This window comes from Ambystoma mexicanum, chromosome 2q (genome assembly GCF_040938575.1).
Source record: "Ambystoma mexicanum isolate Mex_15411 chromosome 2q, UKY_AmexF1_1, whole genome shotgun sequence".
NCBI classification, from domain to species: Eukaryota; Metazoa; Chordata; class Amphibia; order Caudata; family Ambystomatidae; genus Ambystoma; species Ambystoma mexicanum.
This window is the reverse complement of record NC_090924.1, coordinates 757,659,555-757,683,516: the sequence shown is the minus strand read 5'-3', so window position 1 is coordinate 757,683,516 and position 23,962 is coordinate 757,659,555. Positions and strand designations below refer to the sequence as shown.

The 23,962-nt window shown below is 47.0% G+C and overlaps 1 protein-coding gene across 3 annotated transcripts in view; it reads right to left on the bottom strand.

The window, feature by feature from the left end:
- Nucleotides 1–459: 459 nt before the first annotated feature.
- Nucleotides 460–23,962, bottom strand: part of DYNC2I1 (dynein 2 intermediate chain 1) — a 2,286,904-nt gene continuing 2,263,401 nt past the window's right edge. For all 3 annotated transcript variants that reach the window (XM_069647988.1, XM_069647989.1, XM_069647990.1), the window contains one exon: nucleotides 460–1,954. In XM_069647988.1, coding sequence (XP_069504089.1) covers nucleotides 1,783–1,954 — 172 coding nt within the window. In that variant the 3' untranslated portion in view covers nucleotides 460–1,782. The remainder of the gene's footprint in view (nucleotides 1,955–23,962) is intronic.

Genomic DNA, 23,962 nt, shown 5'->3' with positions numbered 1-23,962 from the left:
TATCTAAAATGAGGAATCCGTGGGAGAACACAATCCATTAAAGTGGGGCATCTTGCTCACACCGGCCCTTCAGTTACATCTGGGAGTAGAACAGGCAATATGTTAGTGCTTGCGTACAACTCATTGCCTGATAAAAAATAGGCGTTATATTTAAAACTAGACAGTAAAATCTCAGGTAAACTGCCATTTCCTACATTCTACAAATGTAAGTAAGCTGCTTATTTGTCTGGTAACCGAACCAATGCAACTAATGGAATGAGGAAATCATTTCTCAAACTTAAAATTGAAAACTAAAAACACAATTTAAATTCTCTACCACACTCTCAAACTGGAATGCTTGGAGGGATTCAATATTTCATGTTCTGGTAAAATTGAGAGGTTGGGTGCAGAACGCCATACTTACCACACAACCAAAATATGGCAAATAACGAAAACACAAAACTACAACGAACAAAACAGTACAGGAATAATACTTTTGTATTTACAATCAGGTAAAAATGTAGTTCAGTGTGAAAAAATACCAATTTCAAAAGTACACATACAATACAGTTGAGTCAGAAATAGTAAATTAAGAAGTAAAATCATCTACAACACTCAGAAACAAATACATATTTACACAACGTACATAGTCCCTTGAGTTTAATACAATATTTAAGCAAGACTAACACATTTTGGATTTGTATCATAAACGGAGTAACGATGCTGTATAGTAAAACCTTGTATTTGATGTGGAAGGCAAAGGTGTAGGCTGATAACAACCGGAGAGGAGAATAAAAGTTCGGAGAATCGATTTGGAAGTAGGAAAACTAGCCTGCACGTAAAATTACAAACTACATTTGGCGGTGCACTTTTAAGATTTATGTCAAACTACATTTCTGTACCATTTATGGCAGTAAATTGCGCTGGGTGACGTTTCACTTGTGTGGTGTTTTGGGCTTTTCAAATATAACCAATATGCACACACAGACTACACAATTATTTGTGCAAGTGCGTAGTCGAGTTGTGCTCATATCTATTGCACATTCTACAAACTAAAACAAGAAACTTACTTGACTAGAGGACATTTTCGACCAGTACAATTTACTGCCGCCATGTGCACTTCTTCACTAAGCACTCTAGCATGAGCAACGCAAACTACCACTGCAATTTAATACAGTTTAAGCACATAGTATATAATCCGGCACAAAGAGCCCCGACTGCATGTTTCATTTCTCTTTTTCCAACCATGCCCTGTCGGAGGCATATTACTAGATAGCTTGCCTGTAATGTTGCTTACATGTTGCTTCCTTGCCTCAATGTATCCATTAATATGAATTGGATAGGGGGCTGCTCTTTGGGGCGCCAACCCATTCAGAAACAAAACGGATGCTGCTCCCTCCCACCGCAGCCCTCTGGGGGTGACATGTCAATCCAGGCAATACTCCCACCCGTCCCCCAGTGATAGGTAGTGCCGTATACAGTGTAATGCAAATAAAAACAAACCCTATTGCCGTGCTCTAATACACAGGTGGTTCTTACACTTGGTAAGGCAACTTCACACAAAAGACTATTTAAACCAATCAGTCATTAAAAGAACAATCAAGTGTTTATTTTAACTGTACACTATTCTACTATTTAAACTACGGTGCTCTGTATAATAGTTTGTATACAAAAATATATATAAAGATTGCAGAAGAAAATCTTCAATTGTACATCTTTTATTTTACAAATGTTGATTATAAATATAAACCGATAATTGGTATGAATCCTGTTTTCTTGTAAAGAAAAGTGTGTTTATTATATCTACAATGCTTCGTGCAAAAGCAGATGCAGCTGGTTTGCCTCTTCGGGGTGTGAGGTGGCCCATTTCCTCTTCACGTACTGAACCTCCAGTGTCCCCGACTCTTTGGCCAACGCCAATCCAGAGAGGCCGTTGTTCTTTTCAGGTTCACCGAAGACAGCCATCGTAATAACTCTGAAAAGTAGAAGGGTACCATTCATTGAGACATACCAAACTGGCTCCTTACATTAGTGAAGTAAGCTTTTAAAGCACTATGCAGTTAATGCTGCTGCTACTGAGAAATGTATGGCTTTTAAGAGAGGACAACATATGCAATGTAACTAAGAAAGTATTCTTGTAACAGCGGCACGATGCCCGAGGGCTGTTTGGGTGCTTTATAAATGTAAAAAAGAAAAATACATAAATAGCCAATAGCCGCTGACAGACCGCATGCTGTTTTTAATTACGGACTTTTTAAACACCTCCGCTTTTGTCAAAAAAAGGTGCCATCTTGCCAACGTCCAAAATCACCTCAGTGCAGCCCTCTGACATTAGAGTGAGTAGTCCTTAGAAAGTCGATAGGCCACCTGGGGGACTTTATAAACCGCTAGCAGCAAGTAAATAATATAGGTCTCCACAGTGCCGGTTACAAACATCACCATTTCCAGCAGGAGTCTGCAGTCTTGTGGAGCTAAATTCCAAATGGAATGGAGGCGTAGATAGCTAATGCATTCATAATTATTAGGAACATCTCATTGCCTCAACGTCCCAATACTTACTTTTGAGTATGCCCATGCTCACAGGAACTCTTTCTCAAGCTGGCCTCCTCTGGCCCCTCCCCTCGCAGGAAGTATACCCTTCCCACTTGCCCAACACACGGCAGTTCTTTTGTTCCTGCCGGAACTGTCGGAGCCTCTCGGTGCAGGGCTCTTGAAGGGCAACTGCTGGCGTCACACGCTCGTTGGCTCCTCAGAAGGGCTTAGTGGCTGCAAGGTGTTGGTGTTACCGCTGGGCCCCCTATGGGGTTGTGGGGTCCGGCAGCGGTTTTGCCAGTGTCCTCGGGCAAGCAAGGTGTGCCTGTTGGCCTCCAGGTGCTGGTTAGCCTTCTCACTTGGGGCCCAGGGGGGAGGGGTGGCAGGGAGGGTTATCCATGTTGTGTCCAGTGTGTGCGGTGTTGGGGGTGTGGGTGGGGGGCGGTTGCGGGCCCTCCGTCCTTCCTGCAACCTGTTTCGCACCTTTTGGCACAGTGCCCCCTTTTTCCACTGGTCTCGGCCTGCTGATTTCCCAGGGTCGTGGGGGTCTGTTGGAGGGGGGGGTCTCTCCTGGCCGTCGTGTGTTGGCCTGTGTGCCCTTATTGGGGCCGGTGCAGGTCTTGCTTTAGCGGCTCAGCCCTGTTGGGCACCTAGGGGTTTCCTGGGCTTTTTCAGTTTGTTTTGGAGTGTGGGTCGCTTGGGTCGCTAGGGTGTGCCGTGTTTGTGTCTCTGCCAGTATGGGGAAGCATGCAGAGAAGAGGAGACATACTGAGCCTGCCTCTGCCTCTTCCTCCAGAGTGGCTAAGTGGAGGAAGGTGGCTGCCCCGGCTCCTGGGGTTTCTAGCAAGGACTTTAAAGGCCTGTTTAAAGAATTCCTGGCATGCTGTGCTGCAGAACCTGGTGCATCTGGGCCTGTCCCTCTGTCTTCCTCTTCTGGTTCTTCTTCCTCTTCCTCAGACCGTGCTGGGTCATCCCTTTTTTCGGAAGATGAGGATGCCATGGCAAGTACTTGGACCGCAATGAGGTGATGAACCAGATCTATTTATTATGGGGTCTCAGGAGCCCTCTGTTGTGGAGCGGGCTGCTGAGCCATCTATTCGGCAGTATAAATATCAACCAAACTGGGTCTTCCATAAATTTCTGACATTCAGGACAAGGTCCTTTGTGAGTGGGCCAGGTTGTAACAGATCTCCATGTCCCGTGTCATGGCTACGATTTTCCTCCTCAGGGGCGAGGAGTCCGGTCTGCCTCCTGCGGTGGAGGTTGATTACATTCTGGCCAGCCTTCTGGGCTGTTCCTCCATGCCTGCCGAGGAAGTTGCTGTCAGGGACCCGGTAGACAAGGATGGTGCATTTTGCCCTCAAGAAATCCTGCGTGGGGTCTCATATGGCTTTGCGGGCCAGCGCCTATGGGTCATATGCCGTGGATACCGTGTTGGCTGGCTTTAGGAATCTGCTGCAGTATCTGAATGATGGCACTGACTGTTCCCAGCTCCTGTAGGACATGAAGTGACAGACCGAGTTCATGTCAGACCTGTTTTATGATGGTGTTCAGCTGACCACTATGGCCATGGGCGCCACTGTCTCTGGCAGGTGCCTTTTTTGTCTTCAGGATTGGAAGTCTGGGGTCCCAGAAGCCTGCTGCTTTGCAGCTTCCCTTTGAAGGTCAGAAGTAGTTTGGAGATGCTCTGGAGTCTACAGTTCACCAGGTCTTTAAGGCGGATAAGCATGCAGACAAATTGAGGAAGAAGGTGGCTCCTGCGTCTGCCAGTGGTTTTTCGTCCTCCTCGCAAGTCTTGTGTTCCTCATCCCCGGACAGACCGTAAGAAGCAGGGTTTCAAGGGTCCTCTCCGTCGTCCCAGGTCCCCCCTAAGACTCAAAAGTCCAGATGCCCAATCTTGGCTGGTGGCAGGGGAGGGGGAAATTATTTGGTTGCTTTTCCAAGGTCTGGGACCGGTTGACCTCCCACTCCTGGGCTCAGTCCACAGTTCGCTGGGGGTACCGGCTGGACTTTGTTTCTGCTCCTACGGAGTCAGTTCTCCGGATGACTCCTCTACCCAAGGACGACCGTCGCCGGGTGGCCTTGCGCTCTGCCCTGGTGGCGTTTTTTCACCTGACTGGGATCCAGGATCCCTACTTGGACGATTGGTTGATCCGGGCAGTATCCTGGCTCCGGGTGGTGGCCCATCTTTCGTCTTGTCTCTGGTGCCCTGGTCCTGTGGGGTTTTGCTCAATCTTCTGAAGTCCCACTTGTCACCCTCGCAGACTCTTCAATTCATCAGTGCCCAGTTCTGCACCCGGGAGGGGTTGGTCGGCTCCCGCTGGACAGGGCCTCCCGGCTCCAGACGCTCCTGAAGATTCTCCATCGCGAGTCTTGGGCTTCAGCCAGGGACCTTTTGTATCTCCAGGGTCACATGGCTTACTGTATCTTTGTGGTTCAATGGGCACAGCTGCATTTGAGACCTTAGGTGAGTCACCGGCTGTCCCATTGGTGCCCCTTTAGTAGGACTTGTTGATCCCGGTCTTCTCTGCCGCCTGGACGTCTCTTTGCTGGTTGTTGGTCAGGTCTCATCTCCGGAGGAATGTGGCCTTGTCCTGGCCTTGCCGATCATTCTTACCACTACCTGGGCTGGGGGAGACTCTCCTGGAATTGACTCATCAGGCAAAATGATCTCTTCTGGACTTGGGGAGATCCTACAATAGGAATGAGTTGGCTGCTATTCGGTGGCACAGGTAGTCTTCCGGCCTTCGCTCCTGGGGAAGGATGTTCTGGTTCGGATGGACAATACTGCTATGGCTTATATCAACCATCAGTGGGGCACGGCTTCATGCTCCCAGGAGGATCTGGCTTTGTCCATCGGGCCTTGGTGGAGGCTCACCAGGTCTCCTTGAGGGTGTCCATATCTGGAAAGTGGACAAATGTGACTGCGGACCAGCCCAGCAGGGTTTTTCCAGTCTCGAGGGAGTTGTCCCTTCGCCCAAGGTTTCTTTGGAGGTGTGTCAGCAGTTCAGACTTCGCTAGTTGGACCTCGTTGCCTCCCCATGCTGTGCTCAGCTTCCCCGGTTATGTTCCCAGACTCTGTCCCTAGGGCGCTGGGTGGTGGATGCTCTTTCCTTGGCCTGGCCACCAGAACTTCTTTACTCTTTTCCTCCGATCACCCTGGTTCTGAGGGTCATCAGCAGGATCAGGGTGTCCCCAGGGGTGTTTGTCCTGGTGGTCCATTACTGGCCTCCGAGGGAGTGGTTCCTGTGTCTTCTGAAGATGCAGTTGGCTCCTCCATGGGTGTTCCTGGAGGGTGGGCGGCCCCGCCTTCTCCTCCCTCATTTGTTGGAGGGTCTGGAAACTGAGAGGTGGTGTCTGCAGGTGTTAGGGCTTTCAACCACTGTTGGTGGGACGGTCCAGAGGGTACCTTAGGTGAACTGCATTCAAAGCAGGGAAATGTGCAAGACGCATGTAAGCACAGACAGAATGTTATAAGGATCGAATATTTGAAGTACTAGGCATCAGCCACCTATGGGCTAACTATACCAATTGCAGAATGAGGTACTTGTATTCTTCTCTTGTGGACGGAACGCTTACATCATTGAATTTGGAAATGCTTGCTGGCATATATGCCGCATAAAATCTCCAAACTAGAACACAAAACTTTACGTTTCTTCGACCTGCAGCACTTGCAGGGGTCGTGTCTTTTCACCCTGAAGAAGGCGGCTATCACGAACAGCTATGCAACATTGGTTCGGTTTAAATTATTTTCTAATTGCCGGCGAAACGCATCTTGTGCAAGGGTGAATACAAAGAACAACACTAGGGTTGGCAAACGGGGACTCTTAGAGATGTGGCCAACATTGACTTGATGGTTGCATCTTAGTCTCACCTCCTGCACCGTCGGCATATGTTTCTCAGAATTTTCATTATAACACATATATGTCAACTTGTAATGTGGCATATTCCTTTCAGAATTCCTATTACAACAAATACATGTCAACTTGAAATGAATATATGTCAACTTAACATGTACCTTGATTTCTAGACACACTCGGTGTGACTTATGTGGCATTACCTTTTCAGAATATAGCTTTGTTGTTTTTTTTATTCCTATGAATATATGTTAACTTGATGTATGCACTTCCTGTCTATTGTTTCCTTTGAGAACTAATCCAGTTTAGGAGCCAGTTTATTCCGTCCTTTCTTCCTTTTTTTGTGACAACACTTCTTTGTTTAAGCAAGTCTGCCCATCGGTTTGCTGGTGATGGCTAGTGGACAAACAAATCTCCACTCCTGCTAAGGAGCAGCATTTCTTCCCGAACTGAGCCACGAATTGACTGCCCCTGTCAGAGATTAACACGGATGGGAACCCATGTAGTTTTACTATGCGATCAAGGAAGACTTGAGCTAGGGCCTGAGCTGATGGGATCCCCTTTAATGCAATAAAATTAGCCATTTTGGAAAAAAAGGTCGACCACCACCAGGATGGTATTGAACCCGGAGCTAGGAGGCAGATCTGTGACGAAATACATCAAAGCGGTGTGCCAAGGCGCCGGGGGTAACACCAGGGGTTGCAATAAACCGGCGGGTCTTTGTCTCGATGCTTTGTTTTGGGCGCCTATTCCGCACACGTTAATGAAATAGATGGCGTCTTTCTGCCAGGTTGGCCACCAGTAGGATCTCTTGACCTTCTCCAGAGTTTTCGCTACACTGGGGTGACCCTCCAGGGTTGAACTATGGTAGCTGGTAGGAACTTCCTCTTCTAGAGCACGCCTTGGAAGGTAAACATGCTCTTGGTAGTATGGTAGGCTGTCTAAGATGGTGAAGTTGGTTTCTTTATTGCTCCATGCTGTTACCACCGCTGCTGACAGACTGTTCTTTATGCTCCGCTAAGTGTGTCCAGTGGAGAAGAGTTATCCACGCAGAGAACCAAGATCTTATTGCCTAGAATGATGTTTACTGGATCGGGATTGTTATAGGCTTCTTCTCCCTTGCCGATACGAGACAGGACATCAGCTTTGCCGTTCTTGACTGCAGGTCGGTAGGTGATCACAAAATCATACTCTGTCAGAAACAGAACCCAACGCAGCTGTTGAGATAACTGGGCTTTGGCCGAGTGCAAGTATTGTAAGTTCTGATGGTCTGTTATGATTGTGATGGTGTGTTTGGCCCTGAGTAAGTAATGTCTCCATTCCTTGAGGGAATCCCCAATTGCTTCTAGCTCCTTATCCGTAACCGCGTAGTTTAGTTCTGCAGGAGAAAACTTCTTCGACCAGAATGCCACTGGGTGCAAGCGTCCCATTTCAGGATTCCGTTGGGATAGGACTGCTCCCATGGCAACCCTTGAGGCATCAGTCTCCACGACATAGGGGAGATCAGGTTGCGGATGCTGTAGCACAGGGGCTGAAGTGAATTCGTTTTTTAGGGCACAGAACGCCTCCTCTGCTGCAGGTGTCCATTCAAATTTCTGATGCTTCTTTAAGAGTGAGGTTATCAGGTGCACTATGTGTGAAAAGCCGGATATAAAGAATTGGTAAAAGTTTGCAAGCCGAGGAAGCTCTGCACCCCCTTTAGGGACGTGGGCGAAGGCCAGGTGAGGATGGCTTCCAGCTTCCTGTTGTCCATTCTGATGTCTTGCGGGACAACACAAATCCTAGAAACTCCACTTCGCTGACATGAAAGAAGCACTTTTGAAGCTTGGCGTATAGATGGTTTTCACGCAACTTGTGGAGTACAGCCGTAAATGCGACACATGTTCCTGCAGGTTGGCCGAATAGATGAGGATATCATCGATGTACACCACTGCACATACATCCAGCAGTTATACAGCCGCAGTGTGAAGAGGGGACATGAGCCCTCAACAGGGAGAAGGAGGGAGCTTTCCAATTGACTGCAGAGGGAAGTGGTTCAGGGCCAAAGGAAAGAAAAGCAAGCAGTGCCAGGCCCCAGGACCTGAGAGGAAACAGGGTGGGGGCTACCCTCCCCCATCCCTGCTCACACACCAGACCCGAGGAAGGGTCCCCGTAATCCACGCCTGATACCTCTAACATTGGCGACCCGCCAGTAAACACCCTGAGGCCACAACAGGGTGGTGATGCATGCCTAGGTTAAGGCTGCAGTATCTAGAAGCACAGACTTTCCCTCATACGATCTTATACTGCGACGCCCGGCCGCCACTAACCCCGAGCAGCCCAGGAGGGTCTGCACACAGCCCATCCCCTTGTAGGGGATTGGCCCCCACTGCACAGCTAGCTGGCCTGGATGAGCTGGAAGGTGGCGTTACAGGAGTTTTGCTATCAGGAAAGCCCGGCACAACCAGCGGTCGCGACCACCAGGCAGATGGCAGACCAGGCAGACGATTATGTCTGCCAAAAAAGACATTGCAGCCTTGATGCAAGAAATTATGGAAATGCGGGCCGACTCAGGGCATAGATATGAAAAGATGGACAATATAGATCAGAAAATGGACAAGATGGAGGACAGAATCCAAGGTTTGGAGTTCAACCAATCTTCAGTGGATATTCTTGAAGCACAGATTGACACCAGACTGTCAGCCCTGGAGAGGAGGGATGAAGAGAAAGCCCTCAAAATGGATGATTTCGATAACAGGGAGCGGAGAAACAACCTCAGGATATTTGGCATTCCAGAAATGGAGGGAGAGACAGAGAGATATACTTCTGCCAAGCCATCAAAGAAATAGTCTGTTCGGGGATGGAGCAACAAACAAACTCACCATAGACAAAGCGCACATACCCGTGGTAGAGCTAGAGGACTACGCTCCATCCTTATTCGCTTTCATTAATATGCAGAAAAGGTAAAGATCAAGAGGAAGCCAGGAAGTCATCCACCATCACATATAACAACGCAACGATCTCAATCTTCCAAGACCTCTCCTCATTTACCCTAGCCAGAAGACAAATGTGTGCCCCGATGACACAATGGAATGGAGAGAAAAGGAGATTTGATACCAGTGGGGCTACACATTCTCATTGACCTTCGAAGATGTTAAGGGAGCCATCCGGGAACACATGTAAAGACCGACTGGACAAAGAAAACCCTCCGGGGAGGCCGCCGAAAAGGGAGCCAAAAGAGGGACCTTGAGGCACAGGAGAAGTGTCCACGGCTCGAGGAAATGTAAGAAATTGAACACCCCATCGTCATGTGGCAACAATTGACTCAGACATGCGAAAAAAATGGTACTCAAGATTAGACCAGTGCTGTCAAACCTCAGGGAGAGTCACAGAAGGGACAGAGGGGGGGAATACTGCATCCCCATGTGGTGACCTGAGGGGCACCACAGATTTGCTGAGGGTGTAGACAGGGGGGAAGGATCCTCCTACCATGGGGGGAAATTATCTGAACGAGGGGGATGGAGAGATTGATGTCTTCTCCCAAGGAGACCGGGTGGTGGGTGGGGGCACGCGCAATGAAAAGAGCATTTTCAAGTATTGGCCCTGGGTGACAGGGCCCAATGGTACTTCAGTTGGGGACCAGAAACGGGTGAAGGGCCTGACGTGACGCCGGGGGAGTGGGGTGGGGGGAATCCAAAGGGAAAGTTTGGGAAGGAGGTTGTGAGAGTGGGGTAAGGGGGGCATGGTCTGGGAATTAACTGGTCATGGGGGAAGGGGGGGAGGGTCCCGGGAAAAGGAAGGTAGGGCTCAGTTAAGTGGTTCCGGGGGTTGGGGTTTATAGTTCTGGTGGTTCTGTGCTATTGGCAAAGCGCACATTCAGGCCCGCAAGCAGCAGTGGCTATTTCATGAGTCGAGGGTAGAACTCAAAGTGCACACAAAAGGATCTGATGTCCCAAATCCTAATGGCTAATGCGCTGCCAGCCCTGGTGGTGGGCTCTCCAAATGCTAGAGGATTCAACTCTCCGGGAAGAGATTGCTCCTGGCCTGAGAATTCTACTGAGCCAGGCTCAACCTGCTCTTTCTCCAGGAAACGCATTGGGTGAGGGGGAAGGAACCAGCACTCCGAGAGGGGAGGATAGGGGAGGTATACTGAGGCGTGTTTACATCAAAAAAGAGAGGATTAGCCACTGTCATGGCAAGCGGTCTGGGGTTCGAGGTAAAAGCGTCACAGAGGGACCCAGAAGGTTGCTACCTATTTGTTAAAGGAGATATCAAGGGGAACCCATTGACACTTGGAGTGATCTACTGCCCGAACGAAGGCCAAATAACCTTTTGGGAGTGTGTTAGGGACAAGCTGCAACTTTTTACAGAGGGCCCCCTTATGGTAAGGGGGGACTTTAACATGGTACTAGACAACGTTAGTGACAGTCAAAGAATGGGCACACAGAGATCATCTCAGCTAGACAAAACCACCTCTCAAAACTTCCATAAAGTTAACGTGGATTTGGGATTGGTGGACTCACTGACTCCTGCGGCCACAGGAGATCCCCCCTTCACATTCTAATTGCGAGCTCATGAATCCTTTTCAAGGATCAACCACATCCTGGTAGACAGCTCTTTGTTTAGTCATCTTGAGGACTCCCGGGTAGACCCAGTACCCTGGTCGGATTACGACTCAGTGCGCATAGTGGTGGGAGACACCTGGGGGCGTCAACGGCCAAGGAGGTGTAAATGCAATAACTCTCCTGAAAAATAGGGAAACTGGCTACACATTGCTCGCAGATATAGAATATTTTGAGCTCAATGACAATGGGGAGGTGGGCCCACACACCTCATGGGACTCATTCAAGGCTATCATCCGCAGGGTTTTAATCCGGATAGGATCCCCCCAAAAAAGGGAGGGGCAAAGACAGGAATACCTCTTTAGGGGGAAAATCGCAGAATTCCAACCGGGACAGGTCCAGGGCGGTTCCAGCTCCCTAGACCAGACAAGATCACTGGAGGCCCATAAAGCACAGTCAAAAGACCTCCTGCTGGACGAAATCGAGAAGAAATTGCTATTTCTCAAAAATACTATGAAAAGGGTGACAAGGCAGATGAGATTCTGGCCTGGAAATTGAGGAAAGCCCAGAAAAGTAAGATGGTTAGGGCTGTGAGAACTGAAGGGGGCCACGCACTACGACACCACTAGTATAGGGGCGGCTTTCAGATAATACTACGAACTCTTATATAAGTCAGAATTTGACAGCGACGAATCACACATAGTTGAATTCCTGGCACAACTAGCTATCCTAAACAAAAGCAACCCAGAAATCCCATCACACTGCAGGAGAGGCTGCCCAACCACAGGCACCCTGTTTAACCTACTATGGAAATGTCCAAAAACAACACGATTCTGGAAAGAAGTGCTAGAGCAGATCCGGCAAATTACAGAACTGACAATCCCATGCGACCCGGGATAGTTCTGCTGGGGGACATGGGCGAAGTGAAATTCCTGATGACTGACCGCCCAGCGGACCTATGTTCTCACCTGCTCACAGCGGCAAAAATCTCCATAGCTAGGTTGTGGAAACAACCCGAGGGCCAGACAATCCCCATGTGGTGGACAAAATGCTGGGACACAGCAGTCGCTGAAAAAATCACAGCCTTCCACAACGGAAACATAAGCGGATTCTATAACATCTGGGCACCCTTCCTAGATTACGAGGAGCAATTTCCGGGTGCGGCCCGGAAACCTCTTACCCTCCGTTGGATGGCAAAGCATAATTAAACGGCAACCTTGGAACTGGAGTGCTCCCAAGGCATCCAACAAAATAAAAAACCTGGAGCAGAGAAGAAACCAGACCCGCCATATTCCATATCGGCCCTACCCCTCAAAACACTACAACAGACTGTACATTTATAAACTCTCCAATATAGATTAACCATGTACATGTGCAAATCTACCCCTGCCTCGACCCTTCCGACCTTAATTAATTTATGTTTTATTATGTACTTTATTCCTTTTTTTGTGTTGTTCTTATATGTTGTTGAAACACTTATAAAAAGACATGTTGAAAAAAATAAAATTCTTCAAGCTATATCGGTCCACTCTGGCCCCATACCTGACAATAGTCTTCAACGCAGTCCTGGAGGGGGCCCATTGCCCGAATCAATGATGAGAGCCATCATAGTGGTGCTCCCTAAAGAAGGTAAGGACCTGACGCAATGCTCGTTCTTCCGGCCAATCTCCCTACCCAATACAGATGTAAAAATCTTGGAGAAGGTGCTGGGAAAGAGACTGGAGGGAGTTATGCAATCCCAGGTCCACGGGGACCAGGCCGGCTTCATCAGAGGGCGTCATGGCTCAGACAATATTAGAAAGACATTACGTTTAATCCACTATGCCCAGGAGGTCGACCTCGATGCATGTCTCCACTGCTTAGACTCAGAGAAGGCTTTTGACAGGGTGGAGTGGAAATATATGGCTATCCTCCTGGAGAAAACAGGAATAGGGGAAAATATCTAGAAAGGGGGGAGCACTATATAGGGTGCCACATGCACAGGTCCAGGGTAATGGGGAACTGTCAGCACCATTCCAACTGACCAGAGGCACGAGGCAAGGTTGCCTCCTATCCCCCCTAAAATATGCACTCATGATGGAGCCCCTGGCGATAGCCATAAGAAAACATCAGGGAATACAGGGTATCCAAAGAGGGGAAGTTGTGTCCAAACTTTCCTTATTTGGCAATGACATACTGGGGTATCTGGTGGACGCTCCCTCCTCGCTCCCATCACTGTTCGCTCTCATTGACACATTTGGGGCCTTCTAGGGCCTGCGAATCAACAAATCGAAATCAATAAGAATGCCGATCAGGGCTACAGACCCACGCCTAGATAAAAGGAACCGTATGTTGGGAGTAAGGGTAGAGCAATCAGGGATTTCAAACCTGGGGGTCCGGAACCCTAGAATTCTGGCAACACTCGCATCGGTCAACTATGAACCTCTCCTGACGGCCATTAAAACTGACCTAAACCGTTGGGGCACCCAAATACTCTCGTGGTATGGGCTAATGACAGCAGTAAAAATGAACATAGTTCAGCGGCTCCTCTACCTATTCACGGCCCTACCCACGAAAATCCCAGAAGCCTATTTTAGTGACCTTCAACGTAGCATGCTGAGGTTTATCTGGCAAAATAAGACCCAGAAGATTCAAAGATCCACCCTCACCCTCCCAAGGGAAGAGGGGGGCTTTGGCCTCCCAGACTTTGCCCTCTAATACGGGCAGCCCAGTTACGAGTGATCTTGGAACATATGAGGAACAACCTGGGGACATATTGGACCTGCCTAGAAGATATGGACACCCACCCGGCCAAAGTGAGGGACTTACTCTGGGCACCATACAGGGAAATACTGAACAGGCTGAAGAACCATCCGTTTCTGGGGGTACTACTGGCTCTATGGAGGGAAGGGAGAAGCACTAAGAACTTATCCTCCTGGCCTTCACCGATGACCTTGGTGTGGGCCTAGTTATCGGATTGGGAGCAAGGGATTGCACAACACACAGGCATGGTCTGAGAGGGTTCTGGAAAGGGTGTGACAGTTGTTTAGGGAGAAGGCATTCTTGAATTATGGAGCAGTAGCAGAAGTCCTCGAGGGGGACAGGATCTCCATGTTCGAATACCTAAGACTGAAGGGGATCCTCACCAATCAGACCTGGGATGAAAAAAACGCACACTTATAACATTTGAAAAAGCAATGGACACCTCGGAGACGATGAGGGGGAATAGTGTTTCGACTGCATAAGGAACTGATCACAGTAGGTAAGAAAAAGACATGCAAACCTTTTAAAAATTCTGGGACGACTTGGAGGGAGAGGTAATCTCGGAGGAGGTCTAGGGGAAAATATAGAAAATAAAATGTCATGGTAATCTCTTCACGGTAGCCAAGGAACATAACTTCAAGGTCCTACAAGGGTGGCACATGGACCCCCTGAGAATATCCCAAATGTTTCCGGTGTCTTCCCCACTATGTCCTAGGGGATGTGGCTCAATAGGTTCCCGAGCACACATGTGGTGGCAATGGCCGCAGGTTCAAGCATACTGGCGGGACCTCCTGGGCTGGATGTCAGAGTTTAGAGACTAGGTCCATACCTTAGACCCCCTCCAGAGGCTGCTGGGGCTCCCCCGAGGGATTCTGACATTTATAGATACCAGAGAATGTGGGAAGCAATGTTCAGGGCCACCAGGGTCGCGTTAGCACAGAAATGGAAGAGCGGGTCACTTCCTGATAGAAGCGAGTTGCAACAGAAACTAAGAGACATATATTTGATGGAAAAACTGACGGGAATGATGGACAATCAGATAAGCACGGTTCTAGGTCATTTGGTCGAAAATAAATGGTCGACAGGACAAATGGTCGACACCAAAAGGTCGACTGGTCGAATTTTATTTTTGTTTTTTTCACTTTTTTTTATGGGGGTGGGGGGGTCCCCACCCAACCCCCTTTTTTTTGCTAAAAACCCCTTTTTTCCCTAAATGAAAACCTAAAAAATATATATATAGATTAAAAAAAATTTGACCATTTGACCTGTCGACCAAATTGTGTCGACCATTTGTCCTGTCGACCATTTGTCTGTCGACCATTTGTCTGTCGACCATTTGACTGGAAACCGATAAGCACATTCATGGCAGATTGGGGACGTGTGATAAGCAAATGGGGATGGGACGAACACTAGCGAGGCTCGTGGAGATCATGGCCACCTGAGGTTTGTGTGAAGGGTGAGACGGGGGGGAGACAGTTGGTGAAAATCAGAGAAACCAATGGGGGGATATAACTGGAAACCAGGGGGCCTCCAGCACAAGGGAAAAGGGGGTAATGTGAGCAGTTCACCAAAGGAAGGGCACATTGCCACAAGCCAAGTTCCACAACACACCTGGTTCATGATATAAGTCTCCACAGTGGCAGTGGAGGCACGGGGCCTAGAAGAGACACTGCACAGAATCGCTTGTTGTTTCGTTGTTGGGGCGGATGGGCGGGGGGAGAGGGAGTTGAATTTGAAGATCCAATAATGTTTTGTTGTTATATGTACAATTGGTTCCTTCAATACAATTCAAGTTTTAAAAAAACAAAACATTTGGTGTCTCCCAAGTGCTCCATGGCCATGTAATGTTTATATTAAACCCCAATCAGTGATTATCGAAATCTTCTCAAAATCATTTCTATTATACACATATGATTCAGAGGTACTATTGAACTTGCAACCTGATGGAATTTTTTTTGTTGCATATAACTGAACTCCTCCTAAGAATCCAGGATTGGACCGTGCATAATAATATATGCCCCAGCACCTCTAAAACAGTGATTATCTTCTTTGGGATCCCAACCCCAGTAACACTACCTTTCAATAAAATGGCTACCCGACAAGGGTAAGGCACCCACCCTGTCGGACAAGGAAAGGATATATAATTTTCAACACTAAACCCTCACTACAAGCACAAATAGATGCACTACCCCAAAAATCACACCTCTAGCTACACATTCTTAGGAGAATTGTCCCATAATTGGAAATTAAACAAACTTAAGTGACTAGATCTCTTGTCCGCTCTCGTCTACACTACTTTAATCAATACTATAATAGTCTCTTGTTTAGGACTAGACAAAAACAACTTAACCAACTGAAACCTATCCAAACTAAAGCAGCTAGACCTATTTTGGTACTCCAACCCTGGAACCAAACCTCACCAGCCCTGAAAACCTGGATCCCTGTTGCAAAGAGAATAACACGCAACACCAACAGTATTACTTTACATATCTGCCATAAAACAACTAAAGACCTGAACTCTTACATAAACACATATGCACCTATAAGACTGCTAAGATCATTATACGTTAACAACCTAACTCCACCCAAGTTCATAAGACAGAGGGAGACCCTTCAAAGCACTGTGTCTGTTATTCTGGAAAAACAGACCCTCAAAGGTCCAAAAGGAATTTGAAAATCTGGCTCTATGAACAGTTGATCTAACTCAGATATGCCTGCCCATATTAACCAAATATCTTTCCTGACCCCTAGTGACACCTATACTTGACTGTCCCATACTTATAGTACTAATGCCACACAGCCACATTTAGCCATTACCTGTTAACCTTGAATTTGCCTGCCTTGGCCCTGCAAAAGGTTATCTTACTTGTGTGTCGAAATGACTACTGCTCTGTGTTAGGCAGAAACCTGTGCAGTTCCTTTAGGGACCACTGCAAAAGATTTGAGACTACAGGTGTTTGGCAGTAAACCCACTTGGTAGCAGTCTGTACCACACAGATTCACTTGGTAACTGGGGCTGAGCAGTCATACTTCCCTCAAGAAGAGCTAGGCAGTATGCAGACTATACACAATAGGTACAGGGACACAATTGTACAAACAAACACTGACCAGAGCTTTGGTGTAAAAGTATATAATTCTTTATTTAAAAACACACTTGTAGTTTACACTAGCAAAAAAAACGAGGTGAGTAAATTCAGCACACAGTCACTATCATATATATACAACTCTATTCACTTATTAGACAAGTCTTAGTGAGAAACACCACTTATTTTCAGACGGAGGTGAGCGCTTAACATAAGATGACACTCTAATAAGTTGTAAAGAAAGGGAGGAAAAAGGCAGTGTTAAGGAAGCACACAAGTTTCAATACTTTTACCAAGAACCACAGTAAGGCAGGATAGGCAGAGTTCTACTGGAGAGCAAGGAAGTCAATTGCAAGGCCCACTCTTGGAGAGAGCAAGCAGAAGGGGTCCAGGTTCACACAGTGGGGTTATGCCCTAAGAGTCTTGTAGATAGTTTGCACAAAAAGGATGAAATTCAAGTCAGGAAAAGTTAGCTAGGTTGTCCCAGGCTAGCCCAGGTTAGAAAGTTGAGGCTTTCCTGTCACCCCGAACGATCTGTCGCAAGGGAAGCCAGGCGGGACACAGTACCTTAAGTGTGAAGGGAGCTCCAGCGGGGGCAGTTGTTCCTGGCAGCAGGTGCAAGTCGGTGTTTTGTCCAGAGGAAGAAGAGGTCTCGACGTGGAGGAAAGATGAAGGCCGTTGAACTGCCAGGGAAGAAACCAGCCGCGGAGTCCTCTGGTTAAAAGGTACTACACTTCTCTTTGCGGTAGTAGTAAACCGTGGTATTCCGGTTACCGGGGTGCTTGGCACGGGCAAGGCGGCCACGAGATGCTCCAGGACGGTGAAAAGAAGGCAAAACTGGTTATCCCCACCAGTCAAAGGAAGAAGACTCTCCGGACTGGAGATCTCCTCTATCGTCGGGAAAAGTGGTGAGACGGTTCAGCAGGGCTCCACCGGTGGTGTCGTCGTTGCAGGTCGGCTCAGCTTCTCCCTCCTCGGATTCTTAGGTCCTGTGGCGACTTCTGAAGTTCCAGTCCCCAAAGCCCTGCTTTTATGCAGCATACCCCTATTCACTCAGCCTAGCTGTCAATCAAACATGCTAAGTGGTGAGCCGGCCGGCTCACCACTTGGGCCAATCACACCAGAGTGCGACTTGAGTTACCAAGGTAACTCAGTCCAGGGTGCCTAAAGCCCCTCCCACACCCCCTTTGGTACCCAGACAGAGTGGCACCACTTTTGGAGGCTTCTGTGGAGAAGCCCGCCAAAAAAGTGGAACAAAGGGCTCGACTTGGGTTGGAGTCACAGAAGAGAACACAAACGCCATTTTAGAATCAAGTTCTGGCAAAAAATACCAACTGGTGAATTAATATTAAATAAATAAACCGGCGGTATGTTCGAGGCTATAAGAATTAAATAATTAAAGTTGGTAGCCTCGAACAATGGGAAAATCCCATAGAGATATATTTGCGGTCGAATATAAAAAGAAGTATCCACTGCCACCAGCCAAAACTCGATCAGGGGGGACGGAGACGTGCCCCCTCGAACAACAGACCCCGGGGCAATCGAATTGCCCCAAACAGTACGTCCACAATATGGTAGTTTGTACTGGTTTCTGTTCATAATTTGGGACTAGCAAAGCCAATGATGACTTTACATGCCCTGGGAGACAGCAGTCAGTCCCAGGGTATGGAGTCTATGTTGGGGGGTCGCTACGACACCCCTGGGTTACGGCACGGAGGGTGCTGTGTAACCCACATCAAAAAAACACATGAGACCCTATGGAGTAAAAGACCCCATAGCCCATAAAACACATGGAAAGTTAAAGGAACACCTCAAATCATGTCTAAGAGTGGGAGCAAATGAATCTCACACTTAGCAGGAGAGAAAAAAATAAACCCCAAAAAATCCAGCAAAGCTGCTGGGGGACTCACTAGGTTTGGGAAATTAGCCTTTACAGAGAATTCTCCCTAACACTCTGAAGGAGTACAGGGTTGGGTAGTGGCTAAATAGCCTACTCAGACCCACATTACTACTAAACCAGAAATGATTCCAATCATGAAATGTGAAACAGGTAGAGCCCGAAAGGTACACCTTCGCCAATGGCAGGCTATATCTCAAGGAGGGGTGTGAGCTGATAACAGTAGTAACCCAAACAACTTACACACAATGGTTCCAAGATAAAAGAATGGCTAATTAAGGTTTGTAAAAATAGTCTTTAAACAACCATCTAAGTAGAAAACACTAGAGAAACATTGTCCTGTAAAAGAAAACACACAGAATGCAGACATTTGGGAACGGGAACCCTGAGTAGAATAGCAAGAGCATTCATGCAATCAGACCGGGCAACAATGTCAATGTTCTTGGAAGGAAAAGGCATAGAAGGGGGTTTAACAGTCACTAAGGTCCCAAAGGTTGACCAGGTGGATAACGCTTCTACACAGGACCTTATTCTTGTCTTTGGAGGCTCCACAGGATCAAGCTGGACTTCTTGCAGTTCAGCTGCAGTCAAGACGATTAAGTCGATACGGTCCCACTAGCGGTTAGCGTTGAGGTGATTCGATGGTGCAGGCACCCGAAGGGTCGAGTTGGCATTCAAGACAGTGAGACAATGTCTTCCAACAAATCAAGCAGCAGTCGAGGCGGCAGCAAAGTGATGGATTTTTCTGGATTGAGCCTTTGTTCACGATAGTGAGTTCAATGGCTTCCAGCAGGTTGAGTCAGTGCTCGAACTGGTCACTCTCACAAAGGTGGTATGCTCAATGTGGTAAGAGACAATAGGTCAAGCCAATGTCTCGATGGCTTGAAATGCAACAAGTGGTTCAAAGTTTGCTTAAAGTGCCAAAAGCAGCACCACTGGACCTGCAACACATAGAAAGCATTGAGAGCGGTCAATCCAACTCAAAGGTTTTTCGAAGTGTCAAAATAGAATTTCAGCTGCTTCTGTGCTTGAATTGCTGAGTCCCAATCCAGAGGTTCCAGGACAAGGTGAGACCTTCTATCCTCCACTCCCAATCCAGTGAGTTTAGCTGGCACTTCCAGGCGATCCTTCACATCCAGTGAACCAGGAGTCTGGTTCCAGTGCAGCCAGCAGAAAGAGTAATTGGTCCAGTAGCAGTCAACCATACTGTTCCCTGGGCGTGGTTAGGGACAGAGCTCTCATAGGCCTTGGAAGTCTTCGTTCTTCACCTCTATGGCAGAGGACTTTGGAATGGACTGCACTCTCAACAGAAATACAAAAGTGTATACTCCTACTTCTCTAGATGATCCAATAATTAATCAAAGAACGGAGGAGGGGCTTTCCTTTTATAGACAAAATGCCACATGGGGATGGTCCAAAGCAAGCCTGCTGTAAAGTGGCCAATCCCTGTTGTTCTAACAAGTATCCTTTTCCTTATGACATCACACCCAGAGTACCTTCCCTACAGGAAATGGAGGGGACATGATTTCAAAGAGGCTCTAGTGTTCCGCGTCCTGGTGTGAGAGTGGCTTTTTTATGTAAGTGCCACCTTCGAATGACCAGTTCCCAGGAGGCTTCATGGGGTAAGTGGATATGCATTGGGGGAAGGAGTTAACATTCCTGCAGGAAATTCAAAGGCAGGAAATTCAAAGGGGCATCATCCCGGCCATTGTTTCCGCATGGCTGTAGTGGAGACAGTTAGGCCAGATGCTAATATACATCATTCCTGTCGTAAATTAAATCCTGTTCACAGAGGTGACATTAACGTGATATCAAATTGCTGTGGCTGTATAATTGTGTGCTCTTTGTAGTCCCCATGCCACAATGAGGCATGTCTTCTATTTAAAGGTATACATGTCAGACTGACTAAGGCATACAATTATCAGAATTTAGATCAGAGTTGCAGACAGTTGAAATTCCACCTCTGCCTTGTGTCCGAGCAGCTGTCAGGAACGCATTGTGACCTATGAACCCGCGCTGTGCCACTTTAGAGGATGTAGAGAGAGACCGCTATGGCAGCTATCAAAGACGGAAACAACAGGATGAGGGGGAGATGGTATAAAATATTTTTGTCAAAGTGGTAAAGGGGCGACTGCTGGTTATGTTCACTGAGCAGTCTGCTCACAAGAACTTTTAACAAAATGAGCCATGGGCAAGTCTGAATTTAGCTCATATAAAAAAGGAGGCTTGGGCCAGCCTTAAATTTGAAATGCCAGAAATGGAACAAGTAGGAAGGCCTAAATACCTGGACCCTGCGGGAGAAACATTGGGTAGCGGGAGGTTTCTGAAGAGGAAGAGACACTGCCCCACAGAGGAGAGAACCATCCTAACCTTTCTCTTATTCAGGAGGCACATTGACTTACAGCCTTGGTGTTCTTTGTGATCCGAGGGGGAATTCTGTGACAGAGGATATTTCTAAGAGGAGAAATGGGTGGAAGGAAGGAGTTAAATATGTCAAGATTTTATGTGTTTAAATCTTCTGCAAAATAGTCCATGAATATGTAGAAGGAAAAAAACACAGAGACTCCACTTTTGCGCTCCAAATATAAATTGTATTCAAGAAAAGTGTTTTTCAGAATTACTTCATTCCTTTTTTACACTTTTTTCCATTTGCAGATTCTTGAAAATTATAGATTCATTTTCATTCCCATTTGTTTGCTCTTAGAGTAGAAAAAGATACATAGGCTTTGTTTGCATACAATTCTGTTGCTGATAAGAGATACATAGGTTTTGTTTGCATGCAATTCTATTGCTGATTGTTTGGACTAGCACCCTCCACACGTGTTTCCCCATACTTTGTTTTGCATCGTTCTTCAGGAGGGAATTGCTTATGTCTGTAAAAAACACTGTTTGTATTGTCCATTCTGTAGTTAAGTTGTGCTATGCTTCCTTATGTATTTGTACTCCTTGAATTAATTTCTTGGATGTCTGCATAGCCAGGTGTCACTGCTTTTGCAGTGTACCATAGGGTCTCTGAGTTGTGATGTGCTTGTTTATTCCTTGTTTGCGGCTCGATTTTTGAGAGAAGCATCGGATACGATAGTCCATGAATATTCAAACAGCGTTGTGACGCTACATAAAGCCCTCTGCTGGAGGCCTGTCTTTCCCATAGAGCTCTTGTCAATTTTAATTTGACTTGTCTTTGTTGAGGAATACAAATGATTATTTGATGTTGTACTGTTTAACTTTTAATCTGCATAGGCCTCATGTAGAAATTATCCTAAAGGTAGTCCAAGAGACAGGGTCCTCAAAGGAAGGAAAAATTAACAACTGAAAACATGACAGTTGTCAGAGTAAAACATCCAAGCCATAAGAGTTGTTAAATGAAATTAACTTTTATCTTCGACATCTTTCTTTTATATCAATTAGGTTGGAGATCTGCAAAATATCAGAGCGGTTTGTAACGGAAGTCAATCTTGTGAAAGGTTCTCTAAAATAAATCAAGGAACGGAAGGGTCACAGCCCCTCTCGCAACACATTATTACTGACCCAGCCCACCAGGCTCCAGAACCAATTCCACAAACCTGGGCGCTTAGAAGGGTCCTCATTACTAAGATACTGAAGTGCAGGAATAATGATCGAGTATTTTAAAATATCCTGAAAACTGAAAGAACACTTTCATTTTTCCAGATTACAGACAAAATGTGCATCGACAGAGGACGTCCTGTGAAGAAGTGAAGGGAAATGTGCAAGTTCTTAAAGTGCATTACATGCATTTTTCTCAGCGAGGATGAAGACACTGCGGAAGGGAAGACTATTTTCTATGAAATTCCTGAACAAACATGTGACTGAGCAGAAGAATAAGTCAAATGAGTTCACAGGTAAACAATACCAAAAGAAGTCCATCGGCAGAAGACCAATAATGGGACTCATACTCAAGACAGAAGAGAAATAAGAGAAGAATCAACATGCAATCTCAGAACAGATGGAATGTCGGCTATCAGTCCCAGTCCCAGTGATGTTGCATCCTCTGAGACAAAAAGTTAGTGTGGATGCCCGAAGGTTGCTAAGTACAGCCAATGACAGCTAAAAAGCAAGTGTGTGATGAGATCAGGCACAAAAGAGGAAATGGCAGTTGCACACTTGTTGCTGGAACACTGACCAGAAACAGATAGAACTGAATGGAGCGGCATAGTTCTGTTCTTTGGGTAAACATCCAGAGTGGGAGGCAGTGCTTTAAGTGGGGTAAGAAATTGAGGGGGGACCATGGTTTGGGGGCGTGGCTTCCATTGTGGGCGTGGCCTAAAACGTGCACAAATCATTGTAAGGTGCGCAAACAAATATATAAATGTATGTGAGCATTTATATATTTGTATGCGTACTACTATGGTTTGTGTACCTTTCAAGCCTTATAAACATACCAATGTTACGTATTTCTATGTTTATAAAAAGGTGGCTTGAAAAGTGCACAAACCATAGTAATTTACGCACACTTGTGTGCTTACCTTACTATGGTTTGTGCACTTTTAAAGCCACCTTTTATAAGCATAGAGATTTATAACATATTTCTATGTTTATAAAAGACGGTTTGAAACGTAAAGAATTCAAGGCATCTTTTATAAAGCTTTGCCAATGGAGAAAGGCACCTCGGGCTCTGTGATCTCTGCTCAGATCAGATAGATCACTGAGCCCGAGGCGCCTTTCACCCTCTGCAAACCCGCAGGCTCCGTGATCTAATCTGCATATTAGATCATGGAGCCCGCAGGTTAGCTGAGGGTCAGTGACCTGGCGAGGGCAAACAAAGGAACTGTAACTTCCCTGATGACCCCTCAGATGGGGGTCATCAGGGAAGTTACAGTGACTGACAGAAGTGCCAGCCAGCCTCAGCGACGCTGTGCCTGGCTGGCACTTCTCTCAGCTCGCCTGAAATTAAACTGGCGGGCGCATCTCCCGTCGCGGCTGCGGCCGCGGCGGGATAATGCATCCCGCCAATGTTGTGTGGGATGGGGGGCCCCGGCAGAGCCCCGGCTCAGTCCCACTTTTTGGAGACTGCCGGGGCCCAGCCCCGGCAGGCCCCGGCCCACTTTAAGCACTGGTGGGAGGAGAGTAAGAAAGTTGGCAGGCTAAAAGAAGAGAATGTTTTGCCAGTATGATTGCTCAGGCCCATATATTTTGCCCCTAATAAGAGGCATCATATTTGTGTCTTGTGCAAAGTTTGGCATGCATCACAGGATGTTGCCTTCTTATTAGGAAACAGCTAATGTTGCTCTCACACTGCTCAAAAACAAGAACCACAGCAGATTATTTAATGATAAGCAGGGTCCTTAGTGGGGAGCAGGACACATTTGTTCG